The sequence below is a fragment of the Genypterus blacodes genome, unplaced genomic scaffold, assembly GCF_046128005.1.
Source record: "Genypterus blacodes isolate CSIRO-AG114 ecotype Tasmania unplaced genomic scaffold, CSIRO-AGI_Gbla_v1 ptg000022l_1, whole genome shotgun sequence".
NCBI lineage: Eukaryota > Metazoa > Chordata > Actinopteri > Ophidiiformes > Ophidiidae > Genypterus > Genypterus blacodes.
The window spans coordinates 3,540,478-3,560,016 of record NW_027466835.1 but is presented as its reverse complement, the minus strand read 5'-3'; the positions used below and the strand labels follow the sequence as shown (position 1 = coordinate 3,560,016).

Sequence of the window (19,539 nt, the reverse complement as noted above, 5' to 3'; positions counted from 1 at the left end):
ACCTTTTAAAGAGCAAGGTGGCACATTACACCCAACTCGGGCACTGTGGAACTTTGAACCCTCAGGTATGCAAACAATTTGGAGGACACAAAAGGGAAGGAAACATTTAACACACAGTGAATTGGGAATAGGGAAGACACACAAAAAGACAGACAACAGACATTTGGAGCATCTCATGACATCAACACTTCCTCGCCCCACCCGGTGATGAGCGGAAGCATATCACAAACGAGACCTCGTAAACAAGAGTTTCAAAGGTTCCCCGGTACGTGCGTCCCATTCGGGGACCAAGCCAGGACGAACAGCGCAAACTTATCATGAGCATTACAGAGAATGAAATGACACGGACAGCAATTGGGCCTGGCCCAAGTGATGGAGTGGTCTCCAATCGGGCATGATCACTTGCCTGATATTGGAAGCCCTTTTAGCCTGAAAAGGAAAGAATTCATTATCACGGTTAGCAGTCTTTGATGTTCTGCAGGTGTTCCTGTGGTCTCAGTTTGGCTATGGTTCCAACCGTAATTCAGTGATGTCAGTATCAGCAGGGCAGAGCACGTCGTACACCCAGGTTGTGTGAATTGTGTGTGTTGTGTCAAGTCCCATTGCATTGAGCCCATTCAGAAGATGCACTCAGGTGCACTCCAGTCTGCAGGGGGCAACCACACGCCCTAGTTGGTGGAACTCAACTCTCAGGATGTGCTCTTAGGGGGACCATATTCGCCTGCGCACCCATGGGAAAACATGGCATGTTTGGAAGTAGCTCAGAGTAGTGATGGCAAAATGAGGCTTCATGAACCAATGAGGCTTTCCAGCCCAAAGGTTCACCAAAAGGTTCTTTACCCGAAGCCTCATTGAATCGTTCTCACTAGTGACACCTGCTGTGCAAAGACTAAATTAACCCTGAGCCAGAGTATCCTGGAATGTCTATGTATAAAATAAACTATTTTTGCCACTGTGTCTCAATGAATATAAAAGTGTGTGTTTGCATGGAAATATCATTAGTTGAGTGTTATGATGTTGAACACTCAAAATAAAGGCATCAATGTAGACTGACACTGAATGCAAGTGTGCTTATGGAACTGGGAGTGCAAGAGTGCTTATGGAACTGGGAGTGCAAGAGTGCTTATGGAACTGGGAGTGCAAGAGTGCTTATGGAACTGGGAGTGCAAAAGTGCTTATGGAACTGGGAGTGAAGGACAAACTGCAACAGAGCAGTATGGAAAAAGGACAGAAATTATTGATTTTTGCTCAAAAAAATAAGCTTTTTAACTGTGTTGGGTTTTAGGCAATTACGTTTCTTGGACACAATCTCCCCAGCCTTGGAGAATACCCTCTCACATGGCACTGAGGAGGCCGGAGTGCATAAAAATGCCAGTGCCAGCTGATACAAATGGGGATATTGGTGCTTTTGTTTGTTCCAGTAGATGAGCGGATCCTCATGCCTTGCCAGGTTTACTTCACTCAAGTAATGGTCTACTTCAATTGTTGCGTCAGCTGTTGCACTTGAGCTCTGCCTGCTCTGTCCCACAGTGGTATCCAGCAGATGCCAAAGGTCACCTATGAGTGTACAAGGGGGAAAAAAAATCTATCAATGATTGATATTACAACAAACAATCAATGACAACAATAAACTACATTGAAGAAAGACTTACTATTGTCTGAAGATTGGTAGCTGAATGGGGGTTGAAGAGGGAGAACTTCTAATAATCTCAGCACAATTCCCTTTCAGCCTGATTATTGCGTCATCCAGTTTTGTGGAGCTCAAGAATCCCAGTTTTTTAAATCTGGGGTCCAGGAGAGTGGGCATGGTCATAACTGTTATTGCCTCTGCTTTCAATGATCGGTCTATGACCCGGCGTACCAGATTGGCACCAAGTTGCCTTGCCATGTTCGCCATTAGGCTGTCCGTCTTGGCCTGGGTAGTGTGACTTAGCATCTTCAGCATCGGTATCACCTTAGATGCACTCACCCATTTCTTCCCGGAAAGCTCTACGGTAGCCTGCTGAAATGGACCGAGAACCTGAATCGCCTCTTTGATGGTGGCATACTCCAAAGATGTTGGCAGGGTTATTTCGGTCCTTAGAGAGGCCAGAGCTGCTCCAACTGGCTCTCGAAGGTCATACAGGCGCTCCAGCATGCTGTATGTGCTATTCCACCTCGTGTCCACCTCTATTATCATTTTCAGAACAGGTCTCCCCATCTGCCGCTGTACTTGGGTCAACGTTTCCTTTGCAGTGGTGCTGGTTCGGAAAAAAGTAACCATCTTGCGGCATTTGGCTCTCAACTCAGACAGACCTGGAAGGACTTTTTGACTATTAGATTCAAAGAATGTGCAATACAGAGAGCATGTCTGACATTCAAATGGTTCACACATGCAATCATGTTGGCAGCAGCATCTGTCACCAGACATTTGACTTTGTCTTGTATGCCCCACTCCTCCATGAACCTCGTATGAGCCAAAGTCAAGTTGTCAGCTGTATGGGCGCTTGGAAAATGCTCAACCCCAAGCAAAATGGTCCCAAGCTGGTCCTCTCCATCGATGAAATGACAGGTCACTGCAAGATATGCTTCCATGTTGATGGACGTCCACATGTCTGATGTGAGGCTGACAGAAGCAACTTGTTGGAGTTTCTCTTTGGCCTTCTCCTTAGCCTCCTCATACTTTTTGTCCACCATTGCCTTTAGGGACTGTAAACACAAATATGAATAGTTAGCCTATATTAATTTCATGCTCTAGTAGCAATGAAACACTTGTAGGTAATATTGCTTTATCAAAGATTGCTATCAAAAAGAAATAAAAGAAGGTAAAAATAAAAATAATTAATTAATAACTTTAATAAATTAAAGTTCTCGGGGCACCACCCTGTTTGTTGGCACAGGGAACCAAGATAGCAGATAATTGACCTAACTTTAAAGATTCACCATAAGTTTTAATTATCAATTAAAATGATCAGATTAATTCATAAATTAATAAAAAGGGGATAACTTAAAGATTAGTTTTGCGCTCGAAATCAGTCTAGAAGGGTGAGACTTGACGTGCGTAGAGGCTGATAATCATACAACATTTAGAGCAAACAATTTCAGACACTTCTTGTTAAGATATGAAAAGATTTATTTACTCACAATAATAACTAAGGTCATTACTGTCAATAAAACAAACCGGAAAACATAAACAATGTCAAGAAGTTCAGGCAACAACAGCTTTGAATGCAAGGAAGACAAACTGGAGTGTGTGTGTGTGTGTGTGTGTGCGAGTGTGTGTGTGTGTGTGCGTGTGAGAAGGGATGATGCACATTAGCAGTTTACCAGAACAAAGGATTGAGAGAGAGAGAGAGAGAGAGAGAGAGAGAGAGAGAGAACGGCGCACATGCAATCGGTGTTGATTAACACCGAAGAAAAATTAAAGAACACACTTGTAATATTAAGCTTAGTTAAGAACACATGGTATCCTATATCTAATGCACATAATATCACTTCCTAACTCTTTGTCTGCCCAGACGTCTAAGCCTTACTTGGTGGAATTACGTCCGTGTTGTAATTCACCGTAGAGGTAGTCGAGCAGTCCGTGGTGTTGAAGATCCAGTTGGGTCGCGGGTTTAAACAGATTCAGGCGCTGATGAGTTGATCATGGGGCCAGTCTGCAAGTCCTTGATTTTCCTGGTCCCAGTGGGAAGGCCTGGTAGTTGGTCGACGGGGAATTGGAAGAAAACAGGAGGAAACGCTTCTTTCCTCGGGTGTAGTCAGGATTCAGGTCGAGCAAACCAAAGAGGGATCTCCACGGGTTTAGAGAGAGAAAAACGGTGTTCACTGAAACAAGGGTTGGGCCTTTGTTCAGGGAGAGAGAGGTCTCTTGACGTGTTCAGCAGTCGAGCAGTAGCACAGAGAGAGATCTTGGGTTCGCTGAATTGGGAAAATCCAGGGCACATTCTTCAGTTTCTTTGTGTGGAAGAGGTGAAGGCGAGAAGGCGCTTGAAGAAGAGGCTAGAGGAAGAGCTGGAAGAAGAGGCTGGAAGAAGAGTAGAGGAAGAGGAGGCTGGACGAAGAGTAGAGGAAGAGGAGGCTGGACGAAGACTAGAGGAAGAGAAGGCTGGACGAAGAGGAAGAAGAACTAGAAAGAAGAACTAGAAAGAAGAACTAGAAAGAGAATTCTTAGTGAGCCTGCTGGGCCTTTTATGCTGCAAATGACCTCACAGGCAAGAGTTAACATTCTGGCCAATGTCGTGGCAGCTGACTCTCTGACATCTTCACATCAAGGTGTGAAAAGGGGCCGATCCCAGGTACAGTGGGTGATGTAGTTTTGTAGTTCTGTCCTGAGACAAAGGATCCTGCTTATCGTCAGGCCACATGGAAGCCATGTGGCTTAGGCTTTTGACCTGTGTAGTAGGCCACAATTTAATGCTTGAGAACTGGTATTTGCCCCAACACACTTAATACACATACCATACACACCTGCCTGGTTGGTAGAACGTATGTAGGATCCAGTACATGAATGAGCTCCTTGAAACCCACATCTTCCACAATGGTAAAGGGTTGGGAGTCTTTGATGACCATATTAAGAAGGGCGTCATCCACCATCTTCTTTCTGAAATCTGAAACAAAATGTAATGGGGAACATTATATGGGCCAACCACATGTTATAGATAATTCAAGAAAGATGATCTTTGACTGATTACTTTGACTGGTGTCGGGACCGCTGCCAGCAGACTGGGCATTCTCATGTATTGCTCTGTAATGCCTGATCATGGAGGAGGTGTTGTTGCTGTAAGTGAGCTCCTTGTGACACAGCAAGCACTTTACCTTCATTATGACAATGAAACACATAAGGAAAGATTATATGTAGGCTATGGAGGAGATAATAATGATGACTTTATGAAACTCAAATACAATTGTGACCTACCTTGTTTTGAGCTACCAATTCAAAATGTTCCCAGACAAGAGAAGTCCTCCTCTTTCTGGGTGGCTCCATGGTGATAGGCAGAAGCCTACCTAGCCTACACCTAGCCCACAAGTAGTCTACAATTAGTCTATACTCTATAATAATAATATAGATAATAATATACTAATATAGATAATAATATACTAATGTAGATAATAATATAGATGTATAGGTAATATAGATATATAGCAACACTAGTTGCTATATAGGTTAGAATAGTGTTTAGTAGGCTAGTTGACTTAGTCAACTAGCCTACTAAACACTATTCTAACCTAATAATCTAATCTAATGCAGTATAATAATAATAATAACTGATATAATCTATGCTATAGTTACTGAACTTTAACCACTAACACTTAACCAACGCACAACCTACCTCTCACCAACACCAAACGCCAACTCAAAACCCACGAGAAGTGCTGCGAGGCTCGAACCCTCTTTATGCCGTAACGACACTCAAAATGAACCAATGACGTGTCCCACAGCATCCGAGGCCTCGTTTGTCATCAGTCAGGTGATTTTTACGGTGACGACACAAGCCTCGAACCGGGGCTTCATCTGGCACGCCCCTTTTTGCTCGACACAAGCCTTGGAGCCTCGCTTCAAATGTCACATCACTTGCTCAGAGAGCTCTCTCACCTGCTCCTGGACACAGAACACGACCACAGCTCCTGATCAGTCAGAAGACGCAACTGGTAGGATAAAACAACTTTGAATGTGGATGATGTATTGATGTCATGCTTCTCCATGCCCTTTTGATTGAATTAGTAAGTCACATGCAATTTGAGTTGGATTAATTGAATTGAATTTTGCCTATGCTAATTGAAGCTATGTACTTTATTGAAACTTTAGTTAAGTATGTATATTGTTACTTTAATCATTAACTAGTTTGAAATCCTATGTTAATTTGAATGACCTCGTTTGCTTCGAGAGTCAAGTACACATTAGCATACATTTATTTTTTAGAAATACTGTAAAGAAAAGTGTTTATTGGTGTTTATTTGAGGTAGTGAAAACTAATGCATGTCTTTTCTGTTTATCTCCAAGGTTATCAACCTATTCCACTATTCTGTTTATGTCTTTGAAACCATCAAACCAAAACAAAACATCTTCAAGAAAATAAAATCACAGAATAAGAAGAATTGAGTTGTCCTTTGCATCCTTCAAGGATTGATCAAGCAGTTTTTCAAGTTTGGGCAGAATTGTGGTCACATAAAACACATAGAACTTGCCAGTGTGTGTGGGTGTAGTGCAGTTGGAGCAGGTGATCCTGTCAGTGGAACACTATTTCACCTCGCCAGCCGGCTTCCCAGAGGGCGCGCCGTCCAATGTAAGCTTCTTGCAGTGGCTGCAATGGACCCAGGTGACCCGGCCCTTCACCTTCAGTGTCGTGTGGGTGGTCAGTAAAACCTGGAATGGCCCCGGAAGCGGCGCTGCTTCCAATGCTTACGCCTGAAGTCCTTGATCAGCACCCAGTCTCCAGGTTTGAAGGGGTGCTGTGGTCCTGATGCGGTAGGCCGTTGGACAGCTTTCACCTGTTGATGCAATCCAGACAGAGAAGCCGACGGCCGCACACAATATTCTATATGTCATGGTCTAGTACAGTGGTTTTCAAACTTTTTACTTTTTTCGGGTACCACCTCAGAAAATATTTGGCTCTCCAAGTACCACCACTATGGCTGATGTTTAAATACAGTAGCGTAGGCCTACCCTATTCAGCTGCTATGCAAAATGCACACAGGAAGCAAATTTATTCCTCAAGAATATTATTTACTTTGGCCTTTGTCAGTCACAGCCACATTGTACAAATTGGTACTCGAACACTCTCATATGAACAACTCTCCTATATGGGGCAGTGCCTCTTACACACACACAGACACACAGCATGTGAGAACATTAATAACAACTGCATTTCATTCACAAACACGCATACATACAAACACACACACACACAGGATGTGAGAACATAAATCAAAAACACAACCAACTGTACTTCAAACACACAGCATCTTGGCAACTATTTATAACTCTTATAGGCCTGGCAGAACAGAAAGTCCTCCTAAGCTGCACCATCATGCTCATATCTGACATAAACAAGTCAATTGGCCAAACCTGCATCATCAGTAGTCTGGTCCAGTTCGATGGAATAATAGCGACTATTTTTAATGCGTTCAGTGTCGTCATAACGTCATCCGCCATGGCTCCTATTCTCCGCGACACTGTCATTTGAACGTGGCACCATATTAAACTGTTTGGCGATCTTCTCGCAACACATTATGTGTACCATCTCTTTTGCTAATGGTAAACACAGCTGTTTGCAATTGTGTGCGGTTTACCGGCTTTCGCTATGGGCACGATAAGAAGCCTCCTGTGCTTTACCCACAGGTGCACCACGGAACTGAATTGCGCATTTGGACTGCCTCAGTTCATCACGTTTGCGTACAAAAAACTCCACTGGTTTGTCTTTCAGCATTGTGTGTTTTGTTGTAAGATGCCGTTTGAGATGCGATGGTTTCATGGACTTGCTGTGTGTGTGTGTGTGTGTGTGTGTGTGTGTGTGTGTGTGTGTGCGCGCGCGTGATCCTCACACACCGTGGCTTGGCTCGTCCTCCGACCCGCTCCAGCTGAATCCCAGGTTGTTGTAACTCGGGTCATTTTTCCGTATTGTTTTTCGCAGCCAGCTACCGGTGCTGTGGACACTTCACACTATGTTGCTGCTAACGTTCGCACTGCGTTCACCGTCGTTCAGGCTGTTTAAAATATCCTCCTCCTGATCCGCAGACTTCGTCCTTTTAGTTCCCCTCTGCAGCCACGACGAGTGAATTTGGACCGCTCATACTCCTGATACTCATACGCTCATACTTTGTTTTGTCCCCATGGATAGTGCAAAGCAATAAAGGGCATTCAAATAAAATAAGAGCCTATTTATAATATTAAGCTGTGCTTGGTCCAGATTGAATGTTTAAGCTAATCTTAAGTATGTTTCCACATGAAAAAGTTGATCATCATATATCTGGAGAGAAGGGAAAACATGCACAATTGTAGTCCAGTTTTTTTGTCAAGTTTTTTTTATTTTGGCCCACTGTGTATTTGAGTTTGACACCCCTGTTCTAGGTAGTTAAAGATGAAATCGGTGAATACTACAGCTCAGGGTACAATTAAGTTTCTGTTTCAAGGAAAGGGAAGAGGTTACCGAAAGGGGGAGGGGGAGGATTATTACACAGTGCGGAAACGCAACCAACAAAGATCTTGTCGCGCGCTATTTATTTGTGTTGCCGTGTACTTCCATCACGTCCAAACAGAGCGCAGAGAAGACGGGGGTAACAGCTTCACACTGATAAAGACAGCATGTAAGTACATCAACAGGCCAATCTCTAACCGAATACTCTGTGTAAAATATAATATAAATACAAAATAAGATAAGATCAAAGTTTATAAATGTATAAGTTAAGATAAGTATATAGAATAGAATAGAAAATAGAATGACGTCACCAAAGAAGTTAAGTACCTTATAATGTTTAGGGACATTTGATACTTATTACTTATATTATATGTAGTGGCAATCGAACAACAAAGAAAGGCCACTTGAGGGAATTTGAATTTTGAAGGCATTTCCAACGCGTCACGATGCAAGAACGAGGTCCTCCATTTGATATGCGTTTGAAAGCTTTACCCAAAATCACCGGGTGCACCGAATACAAAATCGAGCTCGTAATGTAAAACAAAGAAAGCCACAAACTAACAACAGGACGCACACATCATATAGCACACATCAAAGCGGCTACAACATTATATATTACTTCCCTACGACCTCAGCTACTTACTCCGCTACAAAGTACATTCTAAAACAGTTACCCAGTGTTGGGGGCTGAATGTCGACGGTTAATGAAGTCCCGCGGCTTCGTGAACCACGGCTGAGATTCATGTTTCCTATCAGGAAACAATAAAAGGCGGTGCCAGAGACTCATTCTTAGCGCATGACTGCATCATAAATGTTCATGAGCAATGAGCTGAACGCAACATGTGATTGGCTGAATCAAGGCTCGCCCTGCTTCACCTCTTTAATGAGCCCTCAGCACAGCTCCTTCCATAAATATATCCGTCACTCACATTCTTCTAATAGTTTTTGAGATCTTGAAGCTTCCAACTTGTCCTCTAAATCAAATAGAAATGGTTTGATTTGAAGTGAAGTGAAATTTGAGATTGGTAACAGCTTTTCCTCATCGTGACATCTCTGTATTGTGTCTTAAAGAAACGAGGAGAGTTGGCTGAGAAAACAGTTTGTTCATCTAAAGACTGAAGCACAAGGTATAAGTACACTCATTTTTGTGTAAGAAAGGCTACTTTTTTGATACTTTACTAAATAAACATCAGCAGCAAACTGACTTTTTTCCAAGTATATTTCGTAATGGCTGAATTTTACTTGTATTTAAATCATATTTAAATGAGGTGAGAGTATTTGATGTTATTGGCTTCTTTTGGCCAAAGTAGCAGTATAATTAGTATAAATAGGTCAAAACAAACCAACATGTCCCAGCCTGCAGCAAGCTGACTATAGCAAAATTACCAATGTTTACCAATAATGTTTGGGTCTGACATAATAGCAATTTCTTTGACTTGACTTTTTTTTAACATTTCCAGTCTGCAACATGGATGATTTCGTCTGCAGAAACTTGACAGAGTGGGGCTTCGGTGACTTGATTGTTAAATTTAAAGGTAAATCATAGCCAGATACATTACTGTTTTGTACTGTTGTGAGTTGACGCTACCAATAATTAAATACCAATCAATACACAGATTAGTGAATTGCAAGAGGAGGCCTTGTGGAAAATGTTCACAAGGGGTTGATAAAGGTGGAAATATTTACAACAAATATTCAAAAAAGAATATGCATAGAATTGATGAAGTTTCCTAGTACAGTCCACCATTTGTAATAAAGATATAGAGCAGATGTCCTGTTAATAAAATTGTAATCACTTAGCCACACTGTAGCACAAGAACATGTGGTACAATATGAAAAATCAATATATGCATCAATTATTGACCTCATTTTTTAAATAGGAAATATTGCCTGATGATCAATATTCATCTGACTACTTTTGAATTGCAGAAAAAAAAATTTACACAGAGAGTTTATTGGCTCTTGGTGATAAAGAAATCAAGGACTTGATTCCAAGAGGTCGCTTGAGAAAATTCAAGAAGAACCTGAAAGAGTTAAAGGTAATGCTCTTCAAGATTAACGTTCTTTGTAGTGCGCACACAAGCATGTTTGCACACAAGCAGGAACCTTTGTCTCGTATCAGGGTTATAACTAGGTATTAATATATATATGTATATATATATATATATATATAAACTGTGGTGGAGTGATGTGTGTGTGGTCAGAGACTGAATTATGACTTTGTACAATTATAATTAAATGTACAAATAAATGTATATATATATAAATATATGTAAATATATATAAATACAATCACTATATATATATATACACAGTGTTAAGTAATGGTTGCTGAATGGGCTCACTTTGTTTATAGGTCCAATTCCAAGCTTGTAAACCTGGAGGACAAAGCCAACAGGAATTAAAATTATTGTCAGTAAACTGCTTTAACACCAAAATATTTTGATCATTTTCAGCTTTTGCACTCTGGAAGTACTGCAAGTAATCCAGGTGAGTGTCACAGTGAAGACATTTATGAATGACATTTAATGAATGTCTTTTAAAGCAATGAAACTGGTTTATTATGGAAAATCTACTTTATTTTAATAGGAAAGAGAAGGTTGGCTCAGCCTGGACCAAGTCAACCTAAACGGCAATGTAATTCTACAGTGGAAACTATTGCAGGTATTACTAGAACCATTTGTACACACAGCGACACTAAGGGCAAAGGTTTTCATAATGAAATGACTTTGCTTTCATTCAAACAGAAGACTCAAAGACAATGTCGGAAGTGATGAAAATCATGTCATCCGTCTGTGATACACTTGAGTTGCAGGATGAAACAACGCTCAATGGTTTTCTGAAGTAAGTATTTCATTTTAGGGTCCTTTTCTTCTTTCCAGTAAAACACTCTCACTTATAGTACGAAATGTGAAGTGACTGCTTACTAAGTCTTGAAAATCAAACTAAATGTACACCTTGTCAATTCCGAATTTTCCGTATTGTACATAACGCTTTAAAACTTTACGTGACATTAACATAAAAGACACACGTGTCATATATTGTCCTATGAGGGAACCCTGCCACACAGCTTGAGAACAACACATGCAAACTACGTTTTCATTTGTGAGATGGAGCTCTGAGATAGAGTAATGTCTACGGTATATTCAAAGAACACTTGAATGGGCTTCATAGATGATATTTTTCCTGACTTCCACACATCATGTTTGTATTTTTGGCCAATCAATGAATTAACAGGTATTTAAACTCTTGTACAACAGGAATAAAATCGATGATTTGAAGACTGACAAGAGGAAGCTGATTGGTGTTTTTGGTAGAAGTGGGGCTGGAAAGAGCTCTTTGATAAACGCCGTTCTTGGGGAGAAAAGTCTCTTACCCACCGGAAGAGGCAAAGCATGTACCACAGTCATGACGAAGGTGGAGGCCAACATGTACGACGAGTTTGAGGCAAACATTGAGTTCATTACAAAGGAGGTAAAATGAGCAGAATATGTTTATTTTTCCCAGAATCTGCTAAAAAAAAATGTGACCTATGGTTCACTTGGTTTCATTTATGTTTTTAGGAGTGGGAAGATGAATTATGGTCTTACTATAGGCACAAGGATGATCAGAGAAATGATGATGTAAGTGAAAAGCTCCAAGCACTATATGCTGAAGAACCAGCAAACCATGAGAAAGCCATGGAGAAGAGGCATTTCAGAGAAATTCCAGAATTTCTCACTTCTGAAACGAAAGTTATCACATGCCATTCGGTAAGTAAATGCATTGAATTATTGAGTTGATTTTCTTACATTGAGATGTACTTATAATCCAGCCATTTCAGTTTGTTTTAGTTTGATGTCACTTGAACAAATATAAACCTATTAGCATTTTTGTAATTTCTTGTAATGTGTATTACAGGCAGCTGCGATACCAGAGGCTCTTAAAACATACACAAGAAGAAGCAAGCCAGGAGTAAAGCAGTACTGGCCTCTAGTGAAGTGTGTGACCCTCAAGCTGCCAAATAATGATTTTCTGAAGCATGTCACACTTGTGGATCTTCCTGGAAGTGGAGACCGTAACAAAAGCAGAGATGAAATGTGGAGAGGGGTAATACATTTATATTTATTTGGTTTATTATGTCTTGTATTGTGGCAGTGGTTCAGTGGTCAGCACTTGTGCCTCACAGCACGAGTGCTGACCGCAGCAAGAAGGTTGTTGGAACGAGACTAGGGGCCTTTCTGTGTTTCTGTGTTTGCATATTCTCCCCGTGGAGTACTCCGGCCTCTTCCCGCAGTCCAAAGTTGGACTTTGGATGCAGACAGACTGCATCCAAAGTCTTTGTCATTCACAATTCACAATTTGGTCCTCGCCTGCCGACAGCTGGGATTGGCTCCAGCGACCATGCGACCCACTAGTGGATAAGGGGTGATAGATAATGGATGAATGTCTTGTATTGTCATCTGGAAACTATGTAGCCGGTGTGTTAATACAGTGATATTAGTCTTAGTAATTAATTAATCCTTTCTTAGTATTTCTATTCAGTTAAAATACTGTAGTATCCTATTATTCTACTAATACAAAGATTAGTAAATATTGCAAATTGCTTTCAGGAATCATAGTGAGGCCTTTCTGCTGTGTTCCTTTAGCTTGTCGAAAGTTGTTCTACAGTGTGGATTGTGTCTGACATGGAACGAGCTGCAGATGATAAAGAAGCCTGGAATATCCTGAACAGCACCACCAGCCTCATGGGCAACGGTGGAGAGTGTGAGCGCATTCTCTTCATCGCCACCAAGTCTGATCGAGCCATCGACAATGCAGAACAGATGTAATGCACCGATACAAATACAACAAGAAGACACTCTCTGTCTCTGTCTCTGTCTCTCTGTCTCTCTCTCTCTCTCTCACTCTCACAATCTCTCTTGAATAACACCCAAGCAAAAGTGTTTCTCTAAAGTGTGTCTGGAAGTCTTTGCTATCAAAAGAACAAAGATGATGATACAAGACTGTTGATGATGTTGCACGATTGAAAGTATGAGGCATCACTCCAATTTGTGAGCAGTACACTTTCCACTCTTATTTTTAGGGGGAAAGATGAAGCCTGTGCTGTCATACTCCAGGCCAACGAGGATGCTAAGGAAGATATATTGAAGGCATTTGCACAAGAAGACAAGCTCAAGGTAAGATTGACCAACTAACATGGAATGTAGCAATGAACGTTTGTCTACAGCTGTATGCTTTGCTTTTTTTCAGAGCAATTTCAGCGAGTTCCAAGTGTTTACGGTGAGCTCCGACGAGTTCTTCACAGAGAAGCATCTGAGCAAAAATGACACTGGTATGTGAAATTTGTTATTGTACCTTTAGCCAAAAACACAAACAGTTTAAATGAAATCTTATTTTGAAACATAACAATGTTGCAGAAATACCCAAACTTCAGCAATTTCTGCAAAATCTCAATGATCATCACTCAAAGACATGCAATTATGTCACTGGAGCTTATGGGATTCTGTCTCTGATGCTTGGAGCCGGTCGTGCAGGAATGGTGGGTTCATGCGATTCATTTTCTTTGTGTGTCCTCATTTTAATGAAATAAATACAAAATACATGGAAAAGCAACAATACAGTTTGCATTAATTCAATACAGTTTGCATAATAATGAATGACAAAACAAAAGCATTACATGTATGCAGACATGTTAATGGTAACTAATATTAACGTCTCTACATGTATTTTCACCAGCACAGACATTTTAGCCACTCAATTTCTGAACTTAACTGGGAGCAGTTACTGGAGCAGTAAACTTAAGTAAAGTAAAGCAGTAGTGTGTATTGTTTTACCTTAGAGATGTTCTCAGGCTATATGTCATCATTTTACATTTCTGTGTTTGCACTCACAATATAAATTTTGGTGGTTTTGGTCCTTTTAGTAATGTACCTTTGGAAATGCTTTGTTTGATTTTCAGTCTGGTAAAAGAGCCGAAGTATACACAGCCCTTGAAGGAAAGCTGAGGGATCAGCTTGATACAGTCAGAAAAGCCATAGAGGAGGCTTGCACAGCTTTTAAAACCTGCCTCAGTGAGGGAGTTACCACATCTGAAAAGTCGTGTGAACGCATCGTGGACGACTTCTTAAACAAAAACGTACTGAGATGATAATTCAATTCATACAAAATGTTTTATTTGATAACATTAATATTAACTGTCTTAACTGTCTCATTGTTTTACTTGTTTCAGAGAGATAACAGCAGCTTTCATAGATCACTGAAGTCTATTGTAAAAAACGGAGGTGCCTGTAAACCCCCCGAAAAGAACCCAGAATTGAATTTGAATGGGAAGTTATGTGAGCACATGTTTGAGAGCATCGATGAGCAGTTCAAGAAGACCTTCCCGTAAGAAATCATTTAATACAGAGATGATAATTTGGACCACTTACATACATACTATGTTATCATAATGTAAGCCTGTCACTTGGACCTTTCTTGTTGTCATGTTTCAGAAATAATGCAAAACATGGACCATTTGATGATGTCATTGCTGACCTTTCACTTGACACAAAGAGCCTCACTGAGAAGTATCAGGACGTCCAATTGCAGCTGACATTTCTCACCACAGAGGTAAAAATGTTATTGATGCTATCAAATTTATTCTATTATCATGCTTCATGTAAAGATCAGAGACAGACATCTGTACCCAAACATTCACAGACGACTCTGGTCTATATATTATCTTAATCCTAAAGCATTTACACGTGTAATCCACTGTAATTTAACCAACAGACCACAGTATGAATTAACTTGGACATTTCATTTCTCAATAAGCTCAGTGTCATAAGGCTTTTTATGGTATTGACCAGGAAAGTACAGAATGTTAACATATGTGTAATGTTGGGGTGGTATATGTCTGATATGTGTTCGGATGAACATGAGGATGAACTTGTGTTCACCTTTCTCTCTGTATTATATATGGCTGTCCAGAGTTCTTATCTGTGGTGCCCTCTAAGTTAAGAGGTGTAAATCTGACATAGGAGGAAGAAGCTTGTTGTCTCAAGTGGGTTGAGATACACCAGATGTTAGGCTCTAACTATATGGATTTGGTACCAGCCTGGAGACATTCTCTTCTGCTTTGCAGGTAGTGGGACAGAGTGAACCAGCCATAATAAACTGATAACTCTATGTCCGTGAGTCTCTGTGGTGAATTCGCTCTAACACTCAGATGAAAGATTTTTGACTAACTGAGTTTTATTATCTTTGATGATTTGATTTAAATCCTAAAGTGCTGCAACTTTCATTTAAGTAATAATGAAGGTTCTTTTACTCTTTTCTACTCTCCCCATGTGTACAAATGTTTATGTAAATATATAAGTGATTGAGTGTTAACATGTTTTATATTCACTCTACAAGGAAGAGAAATTAAAGGCAAAAGTCATTAGCATCATCCGTGAGGAAAAGAAAACGATCTATGCATGCCTGGCTAAGGCAATTATGGAATCCATGAAGGAATGCTATGAAGGTAACAAGGTCTTGGCAAATAACTAATAACTAACATTTTAACAAAAACACATGTGTAGTATTTGGTCACTCTAAAACAGTTAAGCAGCAAAACAAAATTTGATAAAGGTTGAACAACGCTTTTCTGTTTGTTTTTTGCAGCCGCAGCTCGTTGCAAAGGGACAGGATCACTGCAAAAAATGAAGAACGGAATTATTATGCATGTGTGTTCCTCAAAGACTCACATGTTCAGAGACACTAAGGATGTGATGATGGGAAAGCTGAACGAATTGAAGGTTGGTCACATTATACAACAAATTCCTCTACCCTCAGAATGCAGTGTTTGTCTAAGTGGTTTTCATTACATTGGTGAATTAGGAACGCATCCTGAAGACACTGGAAGAAGAGCTGAGGAAATCAATGGAGCTGTCACTGAGAACGGATGATGACTCAATCCCAGGTCATTTATGTGCTGTAGCTCACTAAAATATGAGCGCTACATTAAGAATGTTTTTTGTTCTAAGGAGTCATCCAAAACTATTTGGACACTGGTAATTTAACGACATTTCTTTCTTTCAGATGTTATAAAGGAGTATGAGAGGGTGAAGCTGTACCACCATAATCTGAGCAGAAGCGTTCTGGCCACTTTTGAATTTAAATGAACAAGGATGAAGTCACCAGAGGCCATATGCATGTATACACAGGTACTTGTATGAGCTGTATGAGTAACTTTTATCATCACTCCTCGTCACAACTCAGCTGTTTCAGATTGTGGTTTTACACTCCAGGTTCCTTCTCTATCCCAGAGGGAGAGCAGAGACGTCAATACCAACTGGACCTCTGGACTTCAGCTGTGCTTTATCCACGAAGATGTTTCTGATGTTCAGCAGAGAATTTGTCATTACTTTTTAAAAGTTTTTTCATTAAGGGGTTTTATAATGCATGTTAAGGGTTTAAGGGTGTTTTCAGTACATATTAGGTTTTTATTAGTGGTTTTTATATAGCATGTTAAGGGTTTAGGGTGTTTTTCAGTACATATTAAGTTTTTTATTAAGGGGTTTTATAATGCATGTTAAGGGTTTTAAGCTGTTTTTCATTACATATTAGGTTATTATTAGGGGGTTTTATATTGCATGTTAAGGGTTTTAGGGTGTTTTTCAGTACATATTACGTTTTTTGTTAAGGGGTTTTATCTGGCAAGTTAAGGGTTTTAGGGTGTTTTTTATTACATATTAAGTGTTTTTTTAAGGGGTTTTATCTTACATGTTAAGGGTTTTAGGGAGTTTTACTTGTCTTGTTCTAGCGTTGTGCTGCCTGGACCCATTTGTTCTGGTCCTTTGGGATATTTCATATGATGGTTATATATATATATATGACGGTTATTGATTTTAAATCAGTGCACAGAATGAAATGCATACTTATTGAGCGCAGAGGGCTAAGTGTCCACACATGAGTGATATTAACTGTTATCTTACTGCAGTGGCACCTGCAGAAATTTTTCCCAGGGGGGTCCAGATGGGGCCACTGAAAATCTAGGGGGGGCCTACCAAAATCAAACGCCTTATGACGCTGTTGTTGTATAAAGGCTAGATAGACTAATAACGGTACAGTTGACTTACAGTTCCACAAGAATCCTGTTTTAATGTGTTTTGTATCTGTATATGTGTTAGTCAAGTAGGCCGCCCTGGTAGCCTAGCAGGTAAGGTGCTTGCCTCTTAGGCAGAAGGTACCTGGTCCAATTCCCGCCAGGGTCGACGTCAGCAAGAGCATGCGGTCACTAAGGATCCCAGCTGCCAAATAAATGGGCTCGATTAGCCAAGTCTTGTCTGAGGCGCGTTACAAGCCTGTCCTAGATGGGAGTCCGTGATGTAAACCCACATACATACATATGTGTTAGTCAAGTCATTGTTTTTTCAAATAGACTACTCCTTTTCCTTAAAAATACAAATATAAAACTTAATGTGAAGGAGTATTGTACATTCATTATTTATTGTACAGAACCAAACATTTACTGGGAACAAGCCTATTCAAGTTTTACTGGCCTGCAATTTTGTTCAATACAGCTTTTTTTCTCTGTTCCCGCATAGTTTTGTAAATGAAAACTTATATACATTATTGACCTTATTTACATTATACCAGTATTTAGAGAAGCACCGTCTTCTATAACCCTTGATAGGGTTGGGGGAAGTTCTTCAGTTCTGCTCTTGACTGGGAGATATCTATGATGAAACACGGATAACTCAGTTATAATGATATAAAAATAATAATACCAATATGAATAGCCAGCCCCTTTGCAAAGTAACTTTTGACTACACCTCTAATATCAGCCTATACAAAATTCTATTCAGACTATTCAATCTCAACTACCAATGAACATGAATCAGAAAGCTTAAAGTTATTTTGTCATGACTCTTAACTCAATGTAGACACACTATAACCACACTGTGGCAGTTTCCCCTGCCACTGGTAACGCACTACATTAGCACACCTCTGTATCATTCAATATACTGACCACATGTTAGCCAGGTAGCATACTATAGTTAGTTTGGTGGGTGCACACACTGAGCTACACGTTACATCTGAAGTTTCCTGTGCTAGTTATTTTCATACAGTTTGCAGAGTCACACACAAACACAGTTATTGTTTAGGGGTATCACTTTATTAGGTGAATATTGGAAAGGCCTAATTGTTTTTTTACCACAGTGCTTCCCGGTGATGGGCAGGGATGAAGGACCCGAGCCTTGTTGCAGGCGGCCTTTTGTAGTGCCTGAGTGGCCTGTGGGGAGCATGCTCAGTCCATCTTAGTGAACCCTAACCAATGCGGGGTAAAAGGGGTTTGTAAGCTTATTTCTGGATTGAGTATGTGTGGTAAATAAGTGTGAACAATATATAATGATTTCTGGTATGCTAAATTGCCCGTGGGGTTTATTGATTATGTGATTGATTCCGATTAAAGGTGGTACGGTCCAGTGGGAGGGGCCAAGCCTTTAAATGGAGGGATTGTACACTACCTCTGCAGTCCGAGAAAGGCTGTGGAGCTGTGTAGACTCAATGGTGGTTTGCTTGGCACGGTGTAACTATTTGTATTGTTTTCACGGATGTAATTTTGAGTTACTTTTTGCTCACAAACTGCCTGGACTGTATTTGAAGGACAATAAACCACGTCATCTTTCGCATCCAATGGACTCTGTTTTGGTGACTTTTTGGACATTTTAAGGTCAAGCTACACCGTTTCCAGTGAGCCTCCAGGCTCACTACCCACACTCGAGGGCGAAGTGTGACACACACATTTATTCAGATAGCATTACTCTCTAGCTAAGCCATCCATATAATTTTCAGGTCCACTCAGTAATAACTTCACCTGTTGGTCCAGCTGATTTTGCGTCTCTTCTGTCACTGACCATTGCTGTTGCCTTTTCTTCGTCGTCACTGTGCTGTCCTACCAATGCTGCTGGTGTTTGCGTGTCCATCCTCACCACCCTCTGCTGCCGTTCCGCCGTCGGCTCGGTCTCTCCTCTCTTCTTAAAATAAGTGATGTCTGTCAACGTTCTCTTCAGTCTGCAATTTGATAAAACGATGCACAATGACAACAAATTGTAGCTAATGAGCCGTTAGCGACTATTAGCCCTTTTCGAGCAGAGACTCAAAAATTCCGAGATTTAAAGTATAGAATTACATTTATACATTGCATTTATAACGTTGAGCATGGTTTAACAATTGCAAGTTACACCAAAAGTCTTGGTAAAGCTGTTAAATATACAGGAATATATACCTTTCAACAATTTTACAAACAAGCCTCCTCAGTTAAAAGTAGAGAGTCTGCTTGCCTGCTTCTTGCTGTCAGTGTGATATTCAACGGCAAATGTGCCCATCCCCCCTCGTCACCTGCACTGTCCTGTTGCAGCAGTACCACGGCGACTTTGAAACTCCGGAGTTTTAGTGTTAAGCGGAACCTCGG

The 19,539-nt window shown here is 40.5% G+C and overlaps 1 protein-coding gene across 1 annotated transcript; it reads left to right on the top strand.

Moving 5' to 3' along the window:
• The first annotated feature begins 7,272 nt into the window (after positions 1-7,272).
• LOC142992286 (nuclear GTPase SLIP-GC-like) lies at positions 7,273-18,762 on the top strand. The gene is made up of 22 exons (XM_076142644.1): positions 7,273-8,286; positions 9,189-9,244; positions 9,578-9,652; positions 10,047-10,156; positions 10,574-10,607; positions 10,707-10,781; positions 10,865-10,961; positions 11,378-11,591; positions 11,681-11,869; positions 12,018-12,206; positions 12,746-12,924; positions 13,183-13,276; positions 13,350-13,431; positions 13,517-13,638; positions 14,059-14,235; positions 14,329-14,483; positions 14,591-14,708; positions 15,495-15,603; positions 15,744-15,877; positions 15,960-16,041; positions 16,161-16,285; positions 16,370-18,762. Exons 3-21 carry the CDS (start codon positions 9,586-9,588, stop codon positions 16,241-16,243), a joined length of 2,310 nt encoding a protein of 769 aa, XP_075998759.1. The 5' UTR covers positions 7,273-8,286; positions 9,189-9,244; positions 9,578-9,585; the 3' UTR covers positions 16,244-16,285; positions 16,370-18,762.
• Positions 18,763-19,539: the final 777 nt, after the last annotated feature.

Excerpts from the sequence above, each read along its gene's own strand:
- LOC142992286 (XM_076142644.1), top strand. The coding sequence starts at position 9,586 with ATGGATGATTTCGTCTGCAGAAACTTGACAGAGTGGGGCTTCGGTGAC. Across the intron at positions 10,962-11,377 it reads ACGCTCAATGGTTTTCTGAA|GAATAAAATCGATGATTTGA; the intron begins GTAAGTATTTCA and ends CTTGTACAACAG. Across the intron at positions 14,709-15,494 it reads TGACATTTCTCACCACAGAG|GAAGAGAAATTAAAGGCAAA; the intron begins GTAAAAATGTTA and ends TCACTCTACAAG.